General features: G+C 39.8%; 1 protein-coding gene across 2 annotated transcripts in view; it reads left to right on the forward strand.

Annotated features, from left to right (window-relative positions):
* LOC124067580 (radixin) overlaps nucleotides 1-17,470 on the forward strand; it is a 39,227-nt gene that overhangs the window by 8,534 nt on the left and 13,223 nt on the right. For both annotated transcript variants that reach the window (XM_046405054.1, XM_046405053.1), the window contains 2 exons: nucleotides 2,667-2,767; nucleotides 16,450-16,533. In XM_046405054.1, the coding sequence (XP_046261010.1) occupies nucleotides 2,756-2,767; nucleotides 16,450-16,533 (96 nt within the window). In that variant the 5' untranslated portion in view covers nucleotides 2,667-2,755. The remainder of the gene's footprint in view (nucleotides 1-2,666; nucleotides 2,768-16,449; nucleotides 16,534-17,470) is intronic.

The raw sequence follows: 17,470 nt of genomic DNA on the forward strand, positions 1-17,470 counted from the left end.
CACCATAAGTCAGGAACAGAAGGGCACATTGTGACCAGATTTCACATTTGGTCACATACTGAATTGGTGACACTAATCTTGGGTGTCCACCTTGAAACTGTGCTGATTGTAGAGATCTTCTGTGCTGCTGGCTTGAACATGTGTGTGAAGCTTCCACCTTTTAGAATCTGGAGCTTCTCTGCAGCAACATCCATATCTGAAGCCTTGTAGTCCACCACAAACTCATTGGTTTGGATGATCCTGAGCTTGAGGTGGTTGTTGTTTCAGCATGTGATGAAGCTCTCAGTCAGTCCTCTGTACTGCTCTGTGAAAACAGTCTCTAAGTGAAGACAGCATGTTTCTCACTGGAAAGTATTCACTGGAATCATCATCGTGTCAGAATAACTTCCTTTTTACCCAAAAATACTGTTAATACTCTAATTGAATTCCTTCAGAGACATCACTACATGTTTTATATGAACCCAGACAAACCTGGATGACTGGATGTAAAAATGTAAACACCAACTTGACTGGTCAGAACGGGGGTGCAAAAGCAAGACAGTAATGCTAGTTTTTAGATGCAACATTTGCTTTTTGTAACGTAGGAGTCGCAACAAACCACACTAAATATTCCATGCCAGTTTATGAATCATACACCAAACAGTATGAAATGGTCTAATAATAAGGGAATGTTTCACAAATGCTTTGAATCAGATGAACAAGCCTTGACTGCTATGTTATAGTCACATAGTGCAGGGCAAACCTCTTATCAGTGGTTTTCAGTTTGTTTCTGCCCTCATATTGAGCTTGGACTAATTCTCTGTGCTGACACTTGAGAAAGGTCTATTTCTGGCCTCGCACATCACAAAGATCTGACACCTAGGGGACACCTACCAACTGCTCTCTCTATTTTAGATTCTAGTCATTTAGCTGGCGTGCTGTTCTAGAAAACCTACACTGCACAGATAAGCATCGCATCAGTGAAGAGTGAGCAGGTTATCTTAAACCCAAGAGAGAAAGAGAGAAAATAAGAGGGAATTTTTTTTTTCCCATATCTGTCTCTGTTTTCTGTCTCTGTTTTCTGTCTCTCTACTTTTGGAGTTCTTTTCCTATTGGCTGCTTGCTCATTTCTCTCAATAACTGCGTGTTCTCTTCTTTCCTACACTCTTGTTTTCTCATTTCTCTTTCCCAAACCACCACTGAGCATGTCGTGTTTTGGCCGGTGAAAACCCAGACACACTTCTGCCATCCTGGCTTGAAGTGGACTCAGGAGAATACTCAGCTGTAGACACAGCGGTGGAGAGCAGCAGCAGCTGTTAACATGAATGCTTCTGTATGTTTCTTCCGTGGACTCTCGATACCAATTTCTTTGGAAGAGAACAAGACTCTGCTGGATTCAATTTAAATGTCACTTAACTGGCGCTGAAATGATTATTTGATTTAGCCTGATAATCAAACTTAAATTTAGTTTTGTTTTTACTTCATTATTCAGTCTTATTCCTGTTGGCAGTTTTCTGTTTGGGAGGGGACATACTTTGCTCTTATCAGTCAGAAGCAACTCATATATCTGCCCTGTCAGCATCATTTTCTTTTAATCTCAATGTGTTTGTTGGAAGTGGTTGCTAAGAGCAGTTATGGTTATCAACTTATTGTACATATCTTATCAACGTATCGATGCGCGACCTGTACATGACCTTGATCATTTTTTGTTGATCTTGATATTGTCATGTGTTTACATCAAATTTTTGTTAGTCCATTTTGTTCATTGCTACATTGCTTCATTGCTTGTTCAAACAACATTTGGTCATGTTGTTTTTCTTTATTTGTTTTATTAATCTAGGATATTTTAAATTTTTCTTTATTTACCATCCCAGCATCATTTTTAAGAATTAAAAGCTTCTTAAAAATGTACTTGCATTATTGTACTATAATATTATCGTTTATATTATCATTATATCAATGGCATAAAATGGTCTGAAAATGACAATAAAATTGTTTATCACAATTATTTCTGGGACAGTATTTTGTCCCAAAATCTTTCTTTTATCTTTATCTTATCTTTTCAGACCAAGTTATGTTTTGTTTTGCTGATGGAAGAAATATGGCAGTTGAATAATTGTCGACTTTCACCTGTACAGCTTGCACAGCTGCATCATTTTCAGCCACGCTCGTTTCCATTTTTATGACCAGTTTTCTGTGGCCATTTGTTTTTCTGCCTTCTGTAACAGGAAGATGATATTGCCATTCTTAATCCCGCCTACAGAACCCGGATTGACTTTGTTGTTTTTGCAAATGGGGAAACCACCATCAAAGGGCACATGTATATATGTTTAAAAAGCTGAAAGAAATCAAACATTTGCTGCTTTTCTGTTTGATACCATTGCAAAGTGAATATCTTTGAGCTGTTGATTAGAGAACACACGCAGTCTGAAGACATCAGCCCACCTCATTTGGGCTGTATTTCCTTTGTTAAACTGTTTGATTGGTTAGCAGTCTACAAAGGACACTTAAATAGCTCTGTTCTTTTCTTTTTTTAAAAATCCTGTCGTTTATTGTTTCCTGTCACTGGTTCTTTAAACAGTGACATTCAGATGTAGAGTAGGACAAATAACTGGATTTGATGCTATGTTCTCTGTGTGTTGACATGTTGTTGCATTAGTTTCTGTTGTGATGTTGCTGTGTCCCAGGTGCTGGTGCCCCGGAGAGAGGAAGGAAGACGGAGGACGACTTCTTTCTGTTTCCTCAGCAACAGGGGACGGGTGGAGAGAGGAGAAAGATGCCCAAACCGGTTAGTACCAAACGTGCTGAATATTAATGTTTGATTTACAGCAACACCCCTGTGTACCTCTCGTGGAGAGTTACTGCTTGCTCTGCTATTCTTTAATCCCACAAGGTTCTTCCCACGTATCTGCCGTATTCCTCAGTATCAGATTGCAGAATTTCAGTGGCTGAGCTAGCTTTGCCAGTCTCCAGTCTCTGCAGCATCTGTGGCTCCTGGGAGTTTAGATCTTTGTGATCATAACACATTAAACACTAAAACACAGGTTGTGGCACAATGGATAATATTCAGCAGTCAGTATTGATAGTCATTCCCTATGAGCCACAAGCCACATGAAAAAGCTGCAGTCCTGTTATGTAGTCTGTTTATAGGGCTTATACTGTTTGCAAATTTGTTTGTGTGGTACAGAAGTATGCTCAGATTACTTTCATCGTCTTAAAAACACAACATTTACACACTCAAGTACAGATGGTGGTGCTATGCAGAGACGGAGAAGCTTTCAACACTGTTGTCGTGCTTATGATGTCAAACTGTTGCACATGGGTAGATCCATGCAGTGTATACTGGAGAGTCAAACATGTTGCCCGTGTGGACATCTTTTATAGTTTCAGACGAAGATAACATGATTGCAATTTACAATATATGTTAAGAAGAGGGAAAAAGTCTACAAGTTCTAACCAATCTTATTGGAGCTGTGGAATATTAAATCACCCAACTCTGATCCCTACAAGTTGGTGTTTCTCACCCACAAGTGAGCATAAACTGTAGGTTATGAACTTCTTTTTAAAATACAAAAATGTGAAGTTACTGATAACCCATGTCAGCCATGAGAAAAAAGAGGTAATTGTTGATTACTGGTATCTTGAAAAAAAAAAACAAAAAAACAAAAAAACCCACTATGTAGACAAAAGTACTGGGACACTTGACCGTTATACCTACAGGGATGCATGCATTTTAAATACATAGACAGCTTTGCAGCTACAGCTTTCACTCTTTTGGGAAGGCTTTCCACATAATTTTGGAGTGTGTCTGTGGGAACTATTGCGCATTCATGCAGTAGAGCATTTGTGAGATCCTGCACTGATGTTGTGTGGACCGGTCAAGTTGTTCCACACCAAACTCATCTAGCCATGTCTTTATGGACTTTGCTTTGTGCACTGAGGCACAGTGATGCTGGAATAGAAAAGGGCCTTCAACAACTTGATGTCACAAAGTTGGAAATATAGCATTGTAATTAAGATTTTCTTTCACTGCTGTGTCTGGATATTTATGTCTATATAGTGTAGATATCGTACATCCCTACCATTAATAATATGACTGTTGTTTAAACACAGTGTGATGCCGTCTCTGGGTGGAAAGTGATCAATAAGCACTTAACCGCTGGGGAACATTTCAGAACTGATCAGGAGTCTGTAGAAAGCTTCATGTGTAGTTTTTATATATGTGTGTGTGTATACGTACATATATACATAGTTTTTTCTTTTCTTTTCTTTTTTTTTTTTTGAAACAAGCTTAAACTGCATCTTCCATCATGTTGATCTCAGGGTTGCTTACACACAACCTTCACTTTTGTGTCACAGCTAGTTAATTTGGTTCTGTGCAACATTCAAGGCAGAGTTCCTGTCGTAAAAATGTATGCTGACAACATAAACAGGGACTTCAGTCACTCTTCACTGATCATTAGTTAAGTTAAAACTGATGCAATACAAACTGTTGAGCTCCACTCAAAATATCCTCTCTGTTTTTCCTTCACTGAATAGTACTCAGGAGGTAAAAGGTTCTGGCCCAGAAGAGAGGTTGACTGTAAGTGCAGGATGGATTTTAGGCACTGATAAGTAATAGGTAAGAAAAAATAGAAACGAGCCATTGTTCTTTATTCTGAAGTGCAGCCTACCATACCTGCTAGATCTGTTTTTTTTAACATGAGCACAGAGTCTGTCCTCAGCTCTCTCACTCAGAAGTAATGTGTTACAGGAGTTTTGAGAAAGCATGCCCACACACACTCACACAGTCGGTCACTTTGTGGGACTGTCCTGTCTATTGAAAAGAGCAAACACAAAGAGGGCTTTCTCTCCTCTATTTTTGGACTGAAGGACAGTGGGAGCTTTCATATTGCTCTGACACAGACTGAGTTTGCGCTGTGGATTAAATAACAGGATTACAAGCTGAGGCTTCTGAAGCCATTTATTATATTACCTTTGCGATATTTTAAAATCGGAGGCAACGTAAACTCCAGGAGTCTCCTCAGTGTAGAGCTTCAGTAAAATGGAACCACAGTATTGTTTTGCTTTGTGGTAAAATCAGCAAACTGACTGAAATTGAAAATGTATCGAAATGGAAATTTTCAGTTCTTATGCATTACATTATACATATGCAGAGATTATCATTTCAACAAAACAACTATCAGTTCTGAGGAAAATTTAATTTATACAGAAAATACTTAATTCTGTTGAACAATTTGAGGTGAAAGGTATAAAATAGTAGCATTCAGAATGTCAGCGTCAAGTAATAGTTTTATAAGCTAAATACTTCATTTTTACTACAAACTAAACTACACACACTCTGGGTGGACAGGGCCCGATTATTGTTGCTAGGCAACTGAACAGTTTAAATAAATGAAAATAACTCAACTGAAATCTGAAGTGTCACACTAATTGGTTTGTAATATTATATAGCTTCCGGTATCCAGAAACATCCAGTGCTAGTTTCTCCTCTATGATTGTTGTTTTCAAGCAACCTTTTTTTTTTTTAATCACGCCACAGAAGGCCTTAATTCTTAATTCATCTGATTTGACAATAAGAAAAACAAACACAAACAATGTCAGGTACCTTTCTGCTTTGAGCTGAAGTTTCTTTAACTTCAACAAGGCATTCAAAGCACTGCTACAAAAAGGCAAGGCACTCAAAGCAAATTAAAACTGCCCTTTCTTTACATTCTGTCCATTACTACCCATCAAAAACAACTGAAAACAAAATGCCTCTGACTACACGCACTGTGCTCTGTGTGATTTGCCCTGAGAGTTAAAATTCACTGATGCAAGTACAGACAGAAAAATACAGAAAAAGACAGAAAAAGTGAACCTTGCTTTTGTCATTTTCATGCCTCGTCGCTTGACTGTAAACCTATACCAAATTCTAATATCCACATCGGCTAAAAATAGATTGATAGAGGTCAGTGAAACTACAGCGAGGAGAGGGAGCTTGTACTTGCAGGGTGTTTACAATCCCACAGCCTGTATGTGCTGGCTGCTTACACAGTTATCTACAGCCAGCCAGTGATTGTACCGAGCCCCTGGTCCATCAATCTGAGTAATGGGGAATTAGGCCAGTCTCAATTCCTGGAAAGAGACCAGGGTCATGTGATGGAAAAAGTAGTGTGTGTGAGAGAGAGAGAGAGAGAGATGGAGATAAGACGAGAGACAGAAAAACTGAGAGTTTGCATGAAGCTCTGAAAGGTTGTGTTCAGTGCATTTCAAGCTTGTGTCATAGATCAGTATCATAAAATAACCAGGAAGAACCATATAATCAACAGAAGTTAAAACAACAAAAGCATTTAAACTGGTGATTTAGCAAAAGAAAAAATTTCTTTTATATTTTAACTTTGTTTTAAAAGTGATTTAGAGGAGGAAACATCATTGCAAAGAAATCACTGAGTTGAGTTAGAGTTGGGGAAAGGATGTGGTGGGAGATAAGAGACAGAGCCATGTGGATGTACAGGCGAACAAAAAGAGTAAGCAAAAGACAAAGTTAGAATGAAAGAGTAAAGCCAGATTACTGAAACACACTGCAGAGAAGAAAAAATAAAACAGAAGAATAAAGGAGGATTTGAAAGAGGACTGACTGATGGTCACCTTCTTCATACCCAGTACTGAAAAATGACACCCAGGCCACCCTCGAGGGGGAAGTCCCGCTCCGGTTACATTAGACTATACTTTGACATTAAGCCTAGCAGTCAGACAGTAAACACATCAGCCCTTTCACTGCTTCATCTGTGCATTCTCTGGTTGTTTTTGCCACGAGAACACTTAAATGTCACATTGGATTCAAAGCTGAAGTTGACTGAGCTGGCCCCTGTAGGCATGCTATAAAATCACTGAACAAGTAGGCTAGCATGACTCCATTAGCCCAATTGCTAATGTAGAGCAACAAAAGAACAAAATGTAGAAATGATAAACACAAAGACAGTTTTGCAGGTGAGGCAAGTAAACCAGCCAAGAGCTATAAAGAGTCTGTTTTGTCGAACCACTCAGAAATAGCCTGTCGTCCCCCTGAAAGGCGAGACAGGCTATAAGCTAGTTAGCCTCAGGCAGGCCATTAAAAGTGAATTTGGTCTGGACCGTAACCTTCCTCAAGGCTGTGTTTTAATGTGTTTCTGTGTGTACACCCCTAACATAACATGGCTGTTCATGTCTTTCATGTTGTTCAAAGGGGGTTTGTACAAAAGAGGCTTTGTGTCAGCAGGCTAACCAGAAAGTTCTTGTTGGACAAGCAGGAGGTGATTTAATCAAATTGAGAATAGGAAATGCTTTAGAACAAACTTTTCTTTACCATTATATTGTTAATAAAATGCACTGGACACGGCCAGAGACGTGTCTGAAAGGGATAAGAAACAAGAGAGGCGACTATCACTTTTTTCATCAAATCTATATATATATTTTTTTTTCAGATCCATATTTGTTGACATTGGGGCTGCAACTGACAGTTACTTTCATTTTTGATTAATCTGACTATTATTTTCACAATAAATTATTTAGTTTAAAAAAATGTCAAAAAATACTGAAAAATGCAAGTCCAACGTGATGTTTTCTAATTGCTTCTTTTGTCCAACCAACAGTCCAAAGCCCAAAGATTCTTCATTTACATACACTCATTATAAATGAGAAAGAAAAGCTGAAAACCCTTACATTTAACAAGCTGGAACCAGCAGAAACAAATAAATAGGCTTTAGATAGACTAATAAATTACTAGATTAATCATTGCAGCTCTAGTTGGCATTAGGCATTCACCAAAGAACGGTCGAGCCTGTGACCCCTGTGAAGTGTGTCAGTAGGAGCCATATCTGGACATGATATGTAGGTAATTATTCATGTTTGTTTTATCCTTCCTGGTGTACCAGAAAGGTTAGCCATGGGCATGAAGTCAGCAAACACTAGAAGGACTGACGGAGATATTAAAGATTCAAAGAGTTTTATTGTCAATTTACTATATGTGCAGGACATACAGGAGAATCAAACTACTGTTTCTCTCTCACCTTAGTACCAAAGCCATGCAATTAAATCAAAAAAGCACTTGTTCATTTGACAGTGTTCAAATTGTACCTGATGAAGTTTTTCCAACATGTTTAAAACTCTGGTCTTCTTGAAGTAAGCTAGTTTGTAGATGGTTTTGTGGACTTCTTTGAAGGACAGAGCTGTTCAGAATGGCCCCATTCGAAGTGAAAAGCTGGGCTTCACAGATAAAAACAACATGATAATCGTTGGTATGGTTCCCCATTTAGCATTCAACTTCACAAAACATTCATGCCTAAAAGTGTCTGATAGAATAAAATGATGAAATGATGACATTGTACATCCTAAAGTCAAGTTCACTGTGACAGCATAATGTTTTCTGTCCATTATTCAGATATGACAGCTCATTTACAAACTGAGGTGTATGCTTACATGGTATTTGGTTTAAGTCAGACACTACATTTGACCTAGTAAGATTGCTGTCATGACTTCTATGAAAAAACTGACCAAGATGTTCATTCAGACATAAGACTGACAATTTAAATTACTGTCCAAATAACAGAAAGGAATGCATGTCTGAAAGGGGCTTCAGTTGAAGCAGACTGATCCCCTTGATAATGAGAGACTGAGGACAAAGAAAGGACACAAGGAGGAATGAAGAGAAGAGCAAACACATAGACAATGCAGGAAAAAAGCGATGTTGTACTCCTTCAATAACACACACCCTGGGGATTTAAACTGTGCTGGAGAATCCCTTAAAAGATGTATTGATTTTCCATATGTTTTGATGTTTTGGTTGGTGTATGTGTTTCCCTAACAGCATTGTGAGTGTGTGTGTGAGTATAGATCTGTATATGTGTGTGTTTGCATATGTACAAATACAAGGTCCATTTATTTTATCAATTTAACTTGCTTGGAAAGCATGTTGCTGTGTGTGTGTGTGTGTGTGTACATGTATGCATGCATCATGCCTGTTAATCTGGAGTGTGAGATGGGGTGGGACATCGTACATTATTGATTTATCGCTGCGTTGTGCACATGTTGACCCTCCTGGTCATGGTGTCCCTGGGGGCTGGGTGCTGGGTGCTGGTAGAGGGAGCGGGGAGCAACAGACCTGTGCTGGAGGCTTTAAATATTTCAGAGGGCCATTTTCATTTATATAATGAGAATTATCCAAGTCACTAAATCTAATTAGAGGGAGGGTGTGAAGTTCAGCGCTCCGACCCCCTCCTCTCCCTAGCCTTTGCTAAATTCACTCACTGCTTTATTGGAATGTACTAAAGAGCCATATTGCTAAAGCACTGGGGTAAAACATTAGCAATAACTTATATAGCATAGTTATTTCTAGAAATAATTACATGGACAAAAGTATGTGTACATTTGCTGTTTTTCAAGGTTTGGGCTTGTCCATTTAGTTCCATTTCTAGGAAATATTAAAGCTACAATGTATAATGTTACTGTGGACAACCGTAAAGGCCCCACAAACAGATCCATAAAAACATTGTTTCCCCACTTTTGTTTTGGTACAACCTCAGAACTCCAGTACAGCCCCATCCAATACAATTAGAATGAACTAGAACATTGACCTTATCATCTGACATCGGTGATGGACCTCCATTAATGCACTTTGGGACTGAATGGGAGTAAATCCCTACAATCTGTGTTTGAGTACCCACATACTTTTGACCAATAGAAATACAGTCACTAACATAAACCTGCTGTATAATCACCAACATGAACAAGTGAGTGCTGACACAATTAATCATTTCATTCGAGTGACTAAAAATCCATCCAAGGTTTTGATCAATTTAATTCAATCAGTTAACGTATATATCAGGCAAAAACAAGCAAACTCTCTCTGGTTCCTGCTTCTTGCTTCTTACTCTTGTGCAGTGTATTGCTCTTTGTTCTTGCTTGGAGATGTGTTTTTCTCCATAGCTGAAGGAAAAACTGTCTGCTTTGCTAATTCCTCCTACTACCAATCCAAATCAGCCCACGGATGCCTGAGTAATTTTTGGGCTTTGAAAAGCATCAGCTCCAGGGTTGTGTGGTCTGACACGGTGCTGCTGGATCCTCTCATATATCTTTGATAGGTATTTGAGTTTGAAAACACAGCTGTTGTGAACAAGCTAAAAGCATGACTGCTGTATATGACCACCAACACCTGAAGATTTAGAGTAAAAAAGTGGAGTGGAAAAGTGGTTTTGTAGAGGAATAATCTGAGCGGAAATGAAGAAAGGTGAAGAGAGAAAGAGTAGCAGAGGACACATAAAGGACTAGAGGTGAAGAAGAGTGTCGGAGTGGAAATGTTAAGCAGATGAACGGAAAGAGTGCTTGATGATGGAAACAGATGAGAAAAGGTGAAGAAGGCAGCATGGCCCTGGTTGCCTTTAAAGCCTCTGCTAACCAGCTTAGCTGCCAACAGCTTTTAATTATGACTGTCTGCGTCTTTGTCACACACTCACAAACACAGTTAACAGGTGGGCTGTATTGTGTGGGCGGCCTCTGCCTGTAAACATTAGCCTACTGTTTAGCTGTCACTACGTGTTAGGAATAACATGGAGGATGCTGGTAAACAGAGCCTGCTGAACAGACTTTGTTTTCCACATAGGCAGTAATTATAAAAGCTAAAATCCTAATGCATCTCATGCCTCTTAACTAAAATAATGCAGCATGCACAAATATTCCTACTGTTTGTGGAAACTGTACAGCAGTTTAGTGTGTCCCTTTAAAGCTTTGCCAATTGCAGTTTTGGAACATTATTTCTACAGTTCACAGACCTGTTGGGACACAAAATAAGGAAAAACAGTAATATTAGAATAATAGCAGCTTTTACTACAAGCTATGCAAATAAAAGTCCTGTCCTTGCAATATAACTTCTGGCCACCAGTGGCAGCCCTGAGCGCACCCTGTTACCTCAGCAAAGAGAATGTCCCCCATCATCTTTGATTTTGCATGGTTTGTATCGACTTTTACAGGGGCTTTTAATTCTGAGTGCATAACAAGAGCAGAAGTAGCATCAATTTTTACATTTATTTGTACCAGTACTGGATTTTTGATGTGATAATTGGTAATGTTGATAACATAATTGATATTATTATTATAAAGGTAATTGATAATAATTAAGGTAATTTAATATCAATATACAAACATTTTTTGATACGGACCCCTTCAATATTAATTTTTTAAGCCACGATTTAGCTACTGACTGGGAAAGCTGACACTGATAAATCAATGATCTCCAAGGTAGGGGTCTAATGTACATTCATAGAAAAGTGTATCTCAGAGTAAACACTTATTATATTACATTATTAATAATAGTTATTAACTAGACTGCTCTGCAAGGGACAAGGAATAATGCATTAAGTATTGTAATGTGTGTAAATACATTAATGCAGTCTTTTAGATTGGTAAGTTTTGATTAGCTATGAGTTGACAGTAACATTATACTTGGAGATTACTGAAAAGTCTTAACAATGGACTGTAGTGTAGCGGATACTGACACTGTGTTTGTGCTTTGAAGTATGACAGTTCTGCTATGTCATCCTTGCCTTGTTAAGTGCTTTGCTGCCTGTACAACATCCATTGAGGTGAGGGATCCCTCCTCTGTTGCTCACCCTGAGGTTTCTCCCATTTTTTTCCTTGTTAAAGGTTTTTCTGGGAGTTTTTCCTTAGTCGATGTGAGGGTTGAAGGGCAGAGGATGTTGCTATGATGTTATGTAAAGCCCTTTGAGACACCTGCTTTTAAAAAAAGGGCTTTACAAATAAAATTGTCCGATCTTGTCTTGTCTTCCTCAGTATTTAAAACTCTGACCCTCCCTCTAAGCAGTATGTGAGTATATCATGCTGCTGCTGCCTCAGAAGGTTTGCCTAACAGTGTTTAGTCTAAAACAAACCTACAGTGCTTTTGTTTCCTCTGTGTAAACTCGAGCTAAAGTGGAAATCCAACTATATTCACTGAACTCACAGACTGATAAAGGCAAGAGAACTAGAAGTCCTGCAAAGCCTCCAATCTAAACTCGACCAGCCACCAGATTTTTATGATAATTGACTTGCAGTTGACAGTAAGTAGTATGAACCCAGCTTCAACAGGAACATTTATTTCCTGGAGTGGGACATTTTTCCTCTTTTATTATTATTGCCCCAGGTCTGCCAGACTCCATAAAGCACCACAGTGGGGAAGTGTCACATATATTTCTGCTCGTTTCTGCTATGTTTTATTTTGTCTTGGCATTATTATGCATCTATAAAGACCTCTGTGTCCCAAAAGAACGCTTTAACAACCGGGGATCAGACCGCCAAGGTCCCAGCCTTTGTCTGCTACCCAGTCCACTCTGCACCAGACCCCTCTGACTGTTCCTGCGGGTGATGGTCCCACTGGAGGACAGACACATGTCCCCACTTCGGGCTGGGCCCAGCTGGGCCCTTGCCCAGGCGCTGGCTGGCGGACCCCTTCCCCAGGCCTGGCCTGCCTGGGCAGGGTAGACTATTCCTTGTTTTTCATCTTCACAGGGGTTTTCTTGAACTGTGCTTTGTCTGGCCCCTCCCCCAGGACCAGTCTGCCTTGGGAAACCCTACCAGGGACAAGACGAGATAAAATGAGACGAGGCATCTATAAATATTTAGATAGATAGATACTTTATTGATCCTGAGGGAAATTCAAGCACCAGTAGCCCATTACAGCAGTGCAGGTTGTAAGCAAGCAAATAACCAAGGCATAACTGTTAGTGGCAAAAATAGACTAAACATACTAAATAAACTAACAAATGCTACATAAAGTACAACAGAGTGCAGAGAAAGCAGGTCGACCAGATTGACTGTGTGTGTAAAACCAGAGACATAAAAGCCCCAGTGTAAACATGTAAACGGATTGCTACTCAGAAAATGAGTTATAAAGTGCAGGTTAATTGTGCAAAACAATATAAGGTGCATAGTGTCTCTTTACTGTGTCTCTGACAAGTGAATACAAAGGGTTCAGCAGAAATGGATTGTGGTCAGCAGCCTGGCTCATGACTGGCCCGCCTGCTTTATCTGCTAACGTTTTGTTGCTATCAGCTTGAAGACATGTTGCTCCCTTGCTGTACTGTGTTTGTGCTTCAGCAGTCACACACACACACAGACACTCACGCACACACACTCTTACTTCCATGTTAAAGCAGCTCATGTCCAAATGTCTGCAGGCACAAAGACTCAAATACACATTCACACTCCCATTTGAAACAGATCTCCTCACAGACAATAGCAGACTATATTCTTCCTGCACTGCACAAAGGACAAAGAACTCTGCACAGAACTCAGTGTTTTTCCCTTGACTGTGTTTTTCCTTAACATAAAAAAGAAACTCTAGGTTTTAGCAGTAACTTATTATAAATAGTGTGTGTAATGTATATTACATGTATATATGACCGCACAACCTCCAAAGATTATATTCTGGATTTTTCTTTTTCCACTGTCTTTGACAAAGTTTTGATGCTGTGCATTTAAAAATCTCTTGTTCGCATTTCTCTGTGACTCATCCTTCTCAAATGTGCCGATTTGCTGCTTTTCACTGTAAGCTTCATATATTTGGGTTTTGGTCTGTTGGTCGGCCAAAACAAAACAGTTTTTTCATTTTTTCATTTTTCATTTTTCTGATATTTTATGGACTAAAAGACTGATTAGTAAATCTGTCAGCTGACAAATCTAAATGCAGTTTCACTGTTCTCCTGTTTCAGCGCTGACTCTGTCCAACTGTTTGGCTTGCAGAAAACGTGAGAAAAGTTACTTTATTAATCCCAAGCTGGGAAATTACTTCTCTGCATTTAACTTATCACTAATTGAAACACACACACATGCAACATGCAGTGAAACACACAGGAGCAGTGGGCTGCATCAAGCACCCAGGGAGCATATATTGGGGGTTAAGTGCCTTGCTCAAGGGCACATCAGCCGGCTAAGTACATGTACGTAAATCCCCCATATGGCTGTGCTCCCATACACACACAGATGTCGACTTGGTTGCAGCGCGTGCATACACCCCCCCCACACACACACCATATGGTTGCATTCCCGTACTTTCTCACCGTCTACGATACAAACACTATTCCTCCTTCACCTGGAGGTGAACAAATGCATAACACACACTTTAAACATGCTATCACAACTAAATCTTTGTACAGTCATCACTAGAAGAACTCCAAGAATTCCTCTTGATGATTCAGCTGAGTGACAGATTTAGTTGACTGATAAGTGACTAGAAGCAAATTTATTCACCAAACAAATATGGCAAACATCTGATTTTGTGTGTAAGATATGCCTTGGTGTGTGTGTGTGTCTGTCTGTGTGTGTGGTGTGTGTGTATGTTTTTCAGTTCAGTTGAGCTGTCTGAGTCTGGTACACTCTGACTGCTGGTTTCTTATGATTGATGCACTCTGTTCACCTCAGGCGTTATCTGTCTATCTCTGCGCCTCTTCTCTTTCTCTCCCTCACACACACACACACACACACACACACACTACTGATGCATCCGTTTATGCCTAAGGCAGGTTGCAAGTTTTTACTGTACCATTGTTGCCCTTTTCCCATCTGCTATCTCACTCTCTCTCTCTGCCTTTGTCTCTGGATCTCTCCCTCTCTGTCAGGGTTACTGGAGGACAGTGTGAGTTGGTTTCACTGCAGCTGGGTTTGGTTACTGAAGCACTGAACACCACAGCAGAGTCTAGTGTGTTACACCTCCAACTGGATAGGAATACACAAACACGCTCTCACACACACTTCATAATTGTGTTAAAACCTGTTAAATGCAGTTAACCCCTATGAAACTGAAGTTTCACAAAATAACACAAGTGTGGTTGTAGCAGCATTAGCAGGCCCTGAATAACACACAGATGCTTGTATTTGTGAAAGTCACACCTGACTGCTTGAAACCCCCAGAATCTTTCTGTACCTGTTTCTGTATGAGATTACAGTACTTACATGATGCAAAAATTATGCGTGGTAAGAAAAATGTTACAAGACGCTACATTAAAACAGAAAATAAGAGTTTGGTGATTTAATGTAGGAGTTCAATGTCCTGTTGAAAAAAAAAAAAAAGTGAAAAAGATTCAAAAAGAATAAGATGACGCACAGCAGATGGGTCGTGTGGATTTAAAGGTGCAGCCATATTCACCATCCTGTAGCGCCTGTTGATTCATCTTCTGTATGTAATCACTAGTCATCAATATGTGATCATATTTATTTTTCACTCATCTGTTTGAAGAACTGTCCCTCCATTTGGCCATCATTTGCAGGCTTGCGAGGAAAGAAAGGAAATGACTTTGAATTATTGCGACTGTTCAGGTGCTAACTTTCACTCTTTTAGGTCCGGATCCCCCGTGGACCCTGAACAGCTAGTCAAAATGCCTCTCAGGACAGAAGTCATTATCTTTGTAGTTTGTGAAGGCCTTTTGTTGGTCTTCACATCTCTACGTGGCCATTTTGTCATATTTGTCCTGTCTCTCGTCTCCCAGATAGAGTACACAGTTTAGTTTTCTATGAAAAATTCATGCGTGGGAACTTAATTATAGTTGTGTGATTAAGGTTAGGGCTTCTGGAACTGCTAAGTGGAGTTCCTGATGGTCTTCCCTAATGAAAGTGAAGTGACAGCAGCTTCCTCTCTGCTGCTTCCTGGCAGAAGGAGCAACATAAACAGCCGGCGCCTTACATGGGCACTGGCTGTAACACAGAGGGTGTGTGTCTGTGTGTGTTCTGTAATGGTGAAGAATATTTATAGAAGTCTGATAGGAGGACACACACACACACAGCTGGCACAGGCTGTCCCACCAGCAGAGGATCACAGCAGTTCATGGGCTTTACTTCTTTCCCAGTTTGTTCCTTGTTTGCTTCTTTTTCTCCTTCTTTTCTTCAAATGTTGTTGTGGACTTTTCCACGACTTGTTCTTAATTTGGTACAAAAAAGTTCTTTACTTTTTGTTTCACACAGTCTAAACCATTTTCACCTCATTTCCTTTGCACAGTGTGTTGCAGTTGTTTGATAATCTTCTTTTCTTTACTTTGACACATTTCTAACATCTTTACATGTAGTTTCAACAGTTTCAGCTGTGTCAGTTTAACTATTCCTGTCCTGCACTTTCCCTTCTGTGTTCTTTTTCTTTTAAATATTTTTTCTTTGTGGTGTTGTCACTCAGAATGATAAAATGAGCCATTTTGATTTTTACTCCTCCTCCATTCATTCTAATGATCATGAATCAGACTCATTTCCGGATGTTCTCTGACAATAGGCATTGCTGTGTGACTGTGTAGCTCACTAGGTTGTAGATCATCCTCATTTTAAATGTTATATTTATAAATATTAACTAATATAGTGTTCAAAGCCATAAACATGAGGTTATATGTTGAAGTCGGGACTATGATCACAACCTACAACAGTCTGTTGTTTTTATATATTATTTATGGCCCATTCATATAGTTGTGTCTTCTTCTGCAGATCAATGTGCGCGTCACCACCATGGACGCTGAGCTGGAATTTGCCATCCAGCCCAACACGACAGGCAAACAGCTCTTTGACCAGGTAAGAAGAGATACTTACGCACACGTTTTTTCCATTCATTTCATTAGTGAAGGCTTGTACAGCAGCTAGAAAGGTGCAAAAATGCATCCAGATGGGAGAAGAGAATTCTTCTTCAAAGTGAACTCGGTGACCTATTTGAAGAATCACAATGTTTGTTATCCATCACTTAAAAGCAGTGCTGTCGATGAGTGCCAGTGGGTGCTTGGCTGGGTTTGGGTTGGTACTGGTCCTGTACAAAGATGACACACAAAGTGCTCTTTGTCTGAACGGGGATCTTTTAGGAGACAGTGGATCTGAGGGCTGGGTGGCTGGTGTGGGTCTGTGTGAATGTGTGTCTGGGAAGTAAAAGGGCAGCTTTCAGCATTGTTTCATGTCAGGCTCTAAGGTTTGTCGGGTTGTGGTGACGTAGAGGGAGGAAGGCAGAATGTGAGAGGGTCTTTGTTTTCCATTTTTTGTTGTTGTTTCTCTTTTGTCTGTTCTGCTTTAGATCAAATCACAGACAGGCCTTGTAGTCTGTACAGGACAAACTTTTGCAAAAATCCATCTGTCAATATCAGACTAAGTCATAAAATGTTGTTGTGCAAGGGGAAAGAGCTATTTTTGATACATTATGTGGTAAATTTTAGCATGCTAACATTTACCAGCTAATATTAGCTAACCCAGCCATTTAAAACCATTGACGTATATATGAAGATGGACGACGTGTCTCCACTTCCTCCCACTGAGCTGAGGGGCAGAGCACCCACCCAGCAGAGTAGGCTACAGCACAACACTGCACAGTATGGTGGAGCCTGTGGCGTCATGAGCGCCTCAGCAGTGTTTGGCATGTACACCTCACTCACATGAGTTAACATTAACTGAGTGCAGCACAAACAAATGATGTGGGTTAATTTGCTGATGCTAGACATGATGCCAGCACCTCAGTATAAATATCAAA

Source organism: Scatophagus argus, chromosome 11 (genome assembly GCF_020382885.2).
Source record: "Scatophagus argus isolate fScaArg1 chromosome 11, fScaArg1.pri, whole genome shotgun sequence".
Taxonomy (NCBI): domain Eukaryota; kingdom Metazoa; phylum Chordata; class Actinopteri; family Scatophagidae; genus Scatophagus; species Scatophagus argus.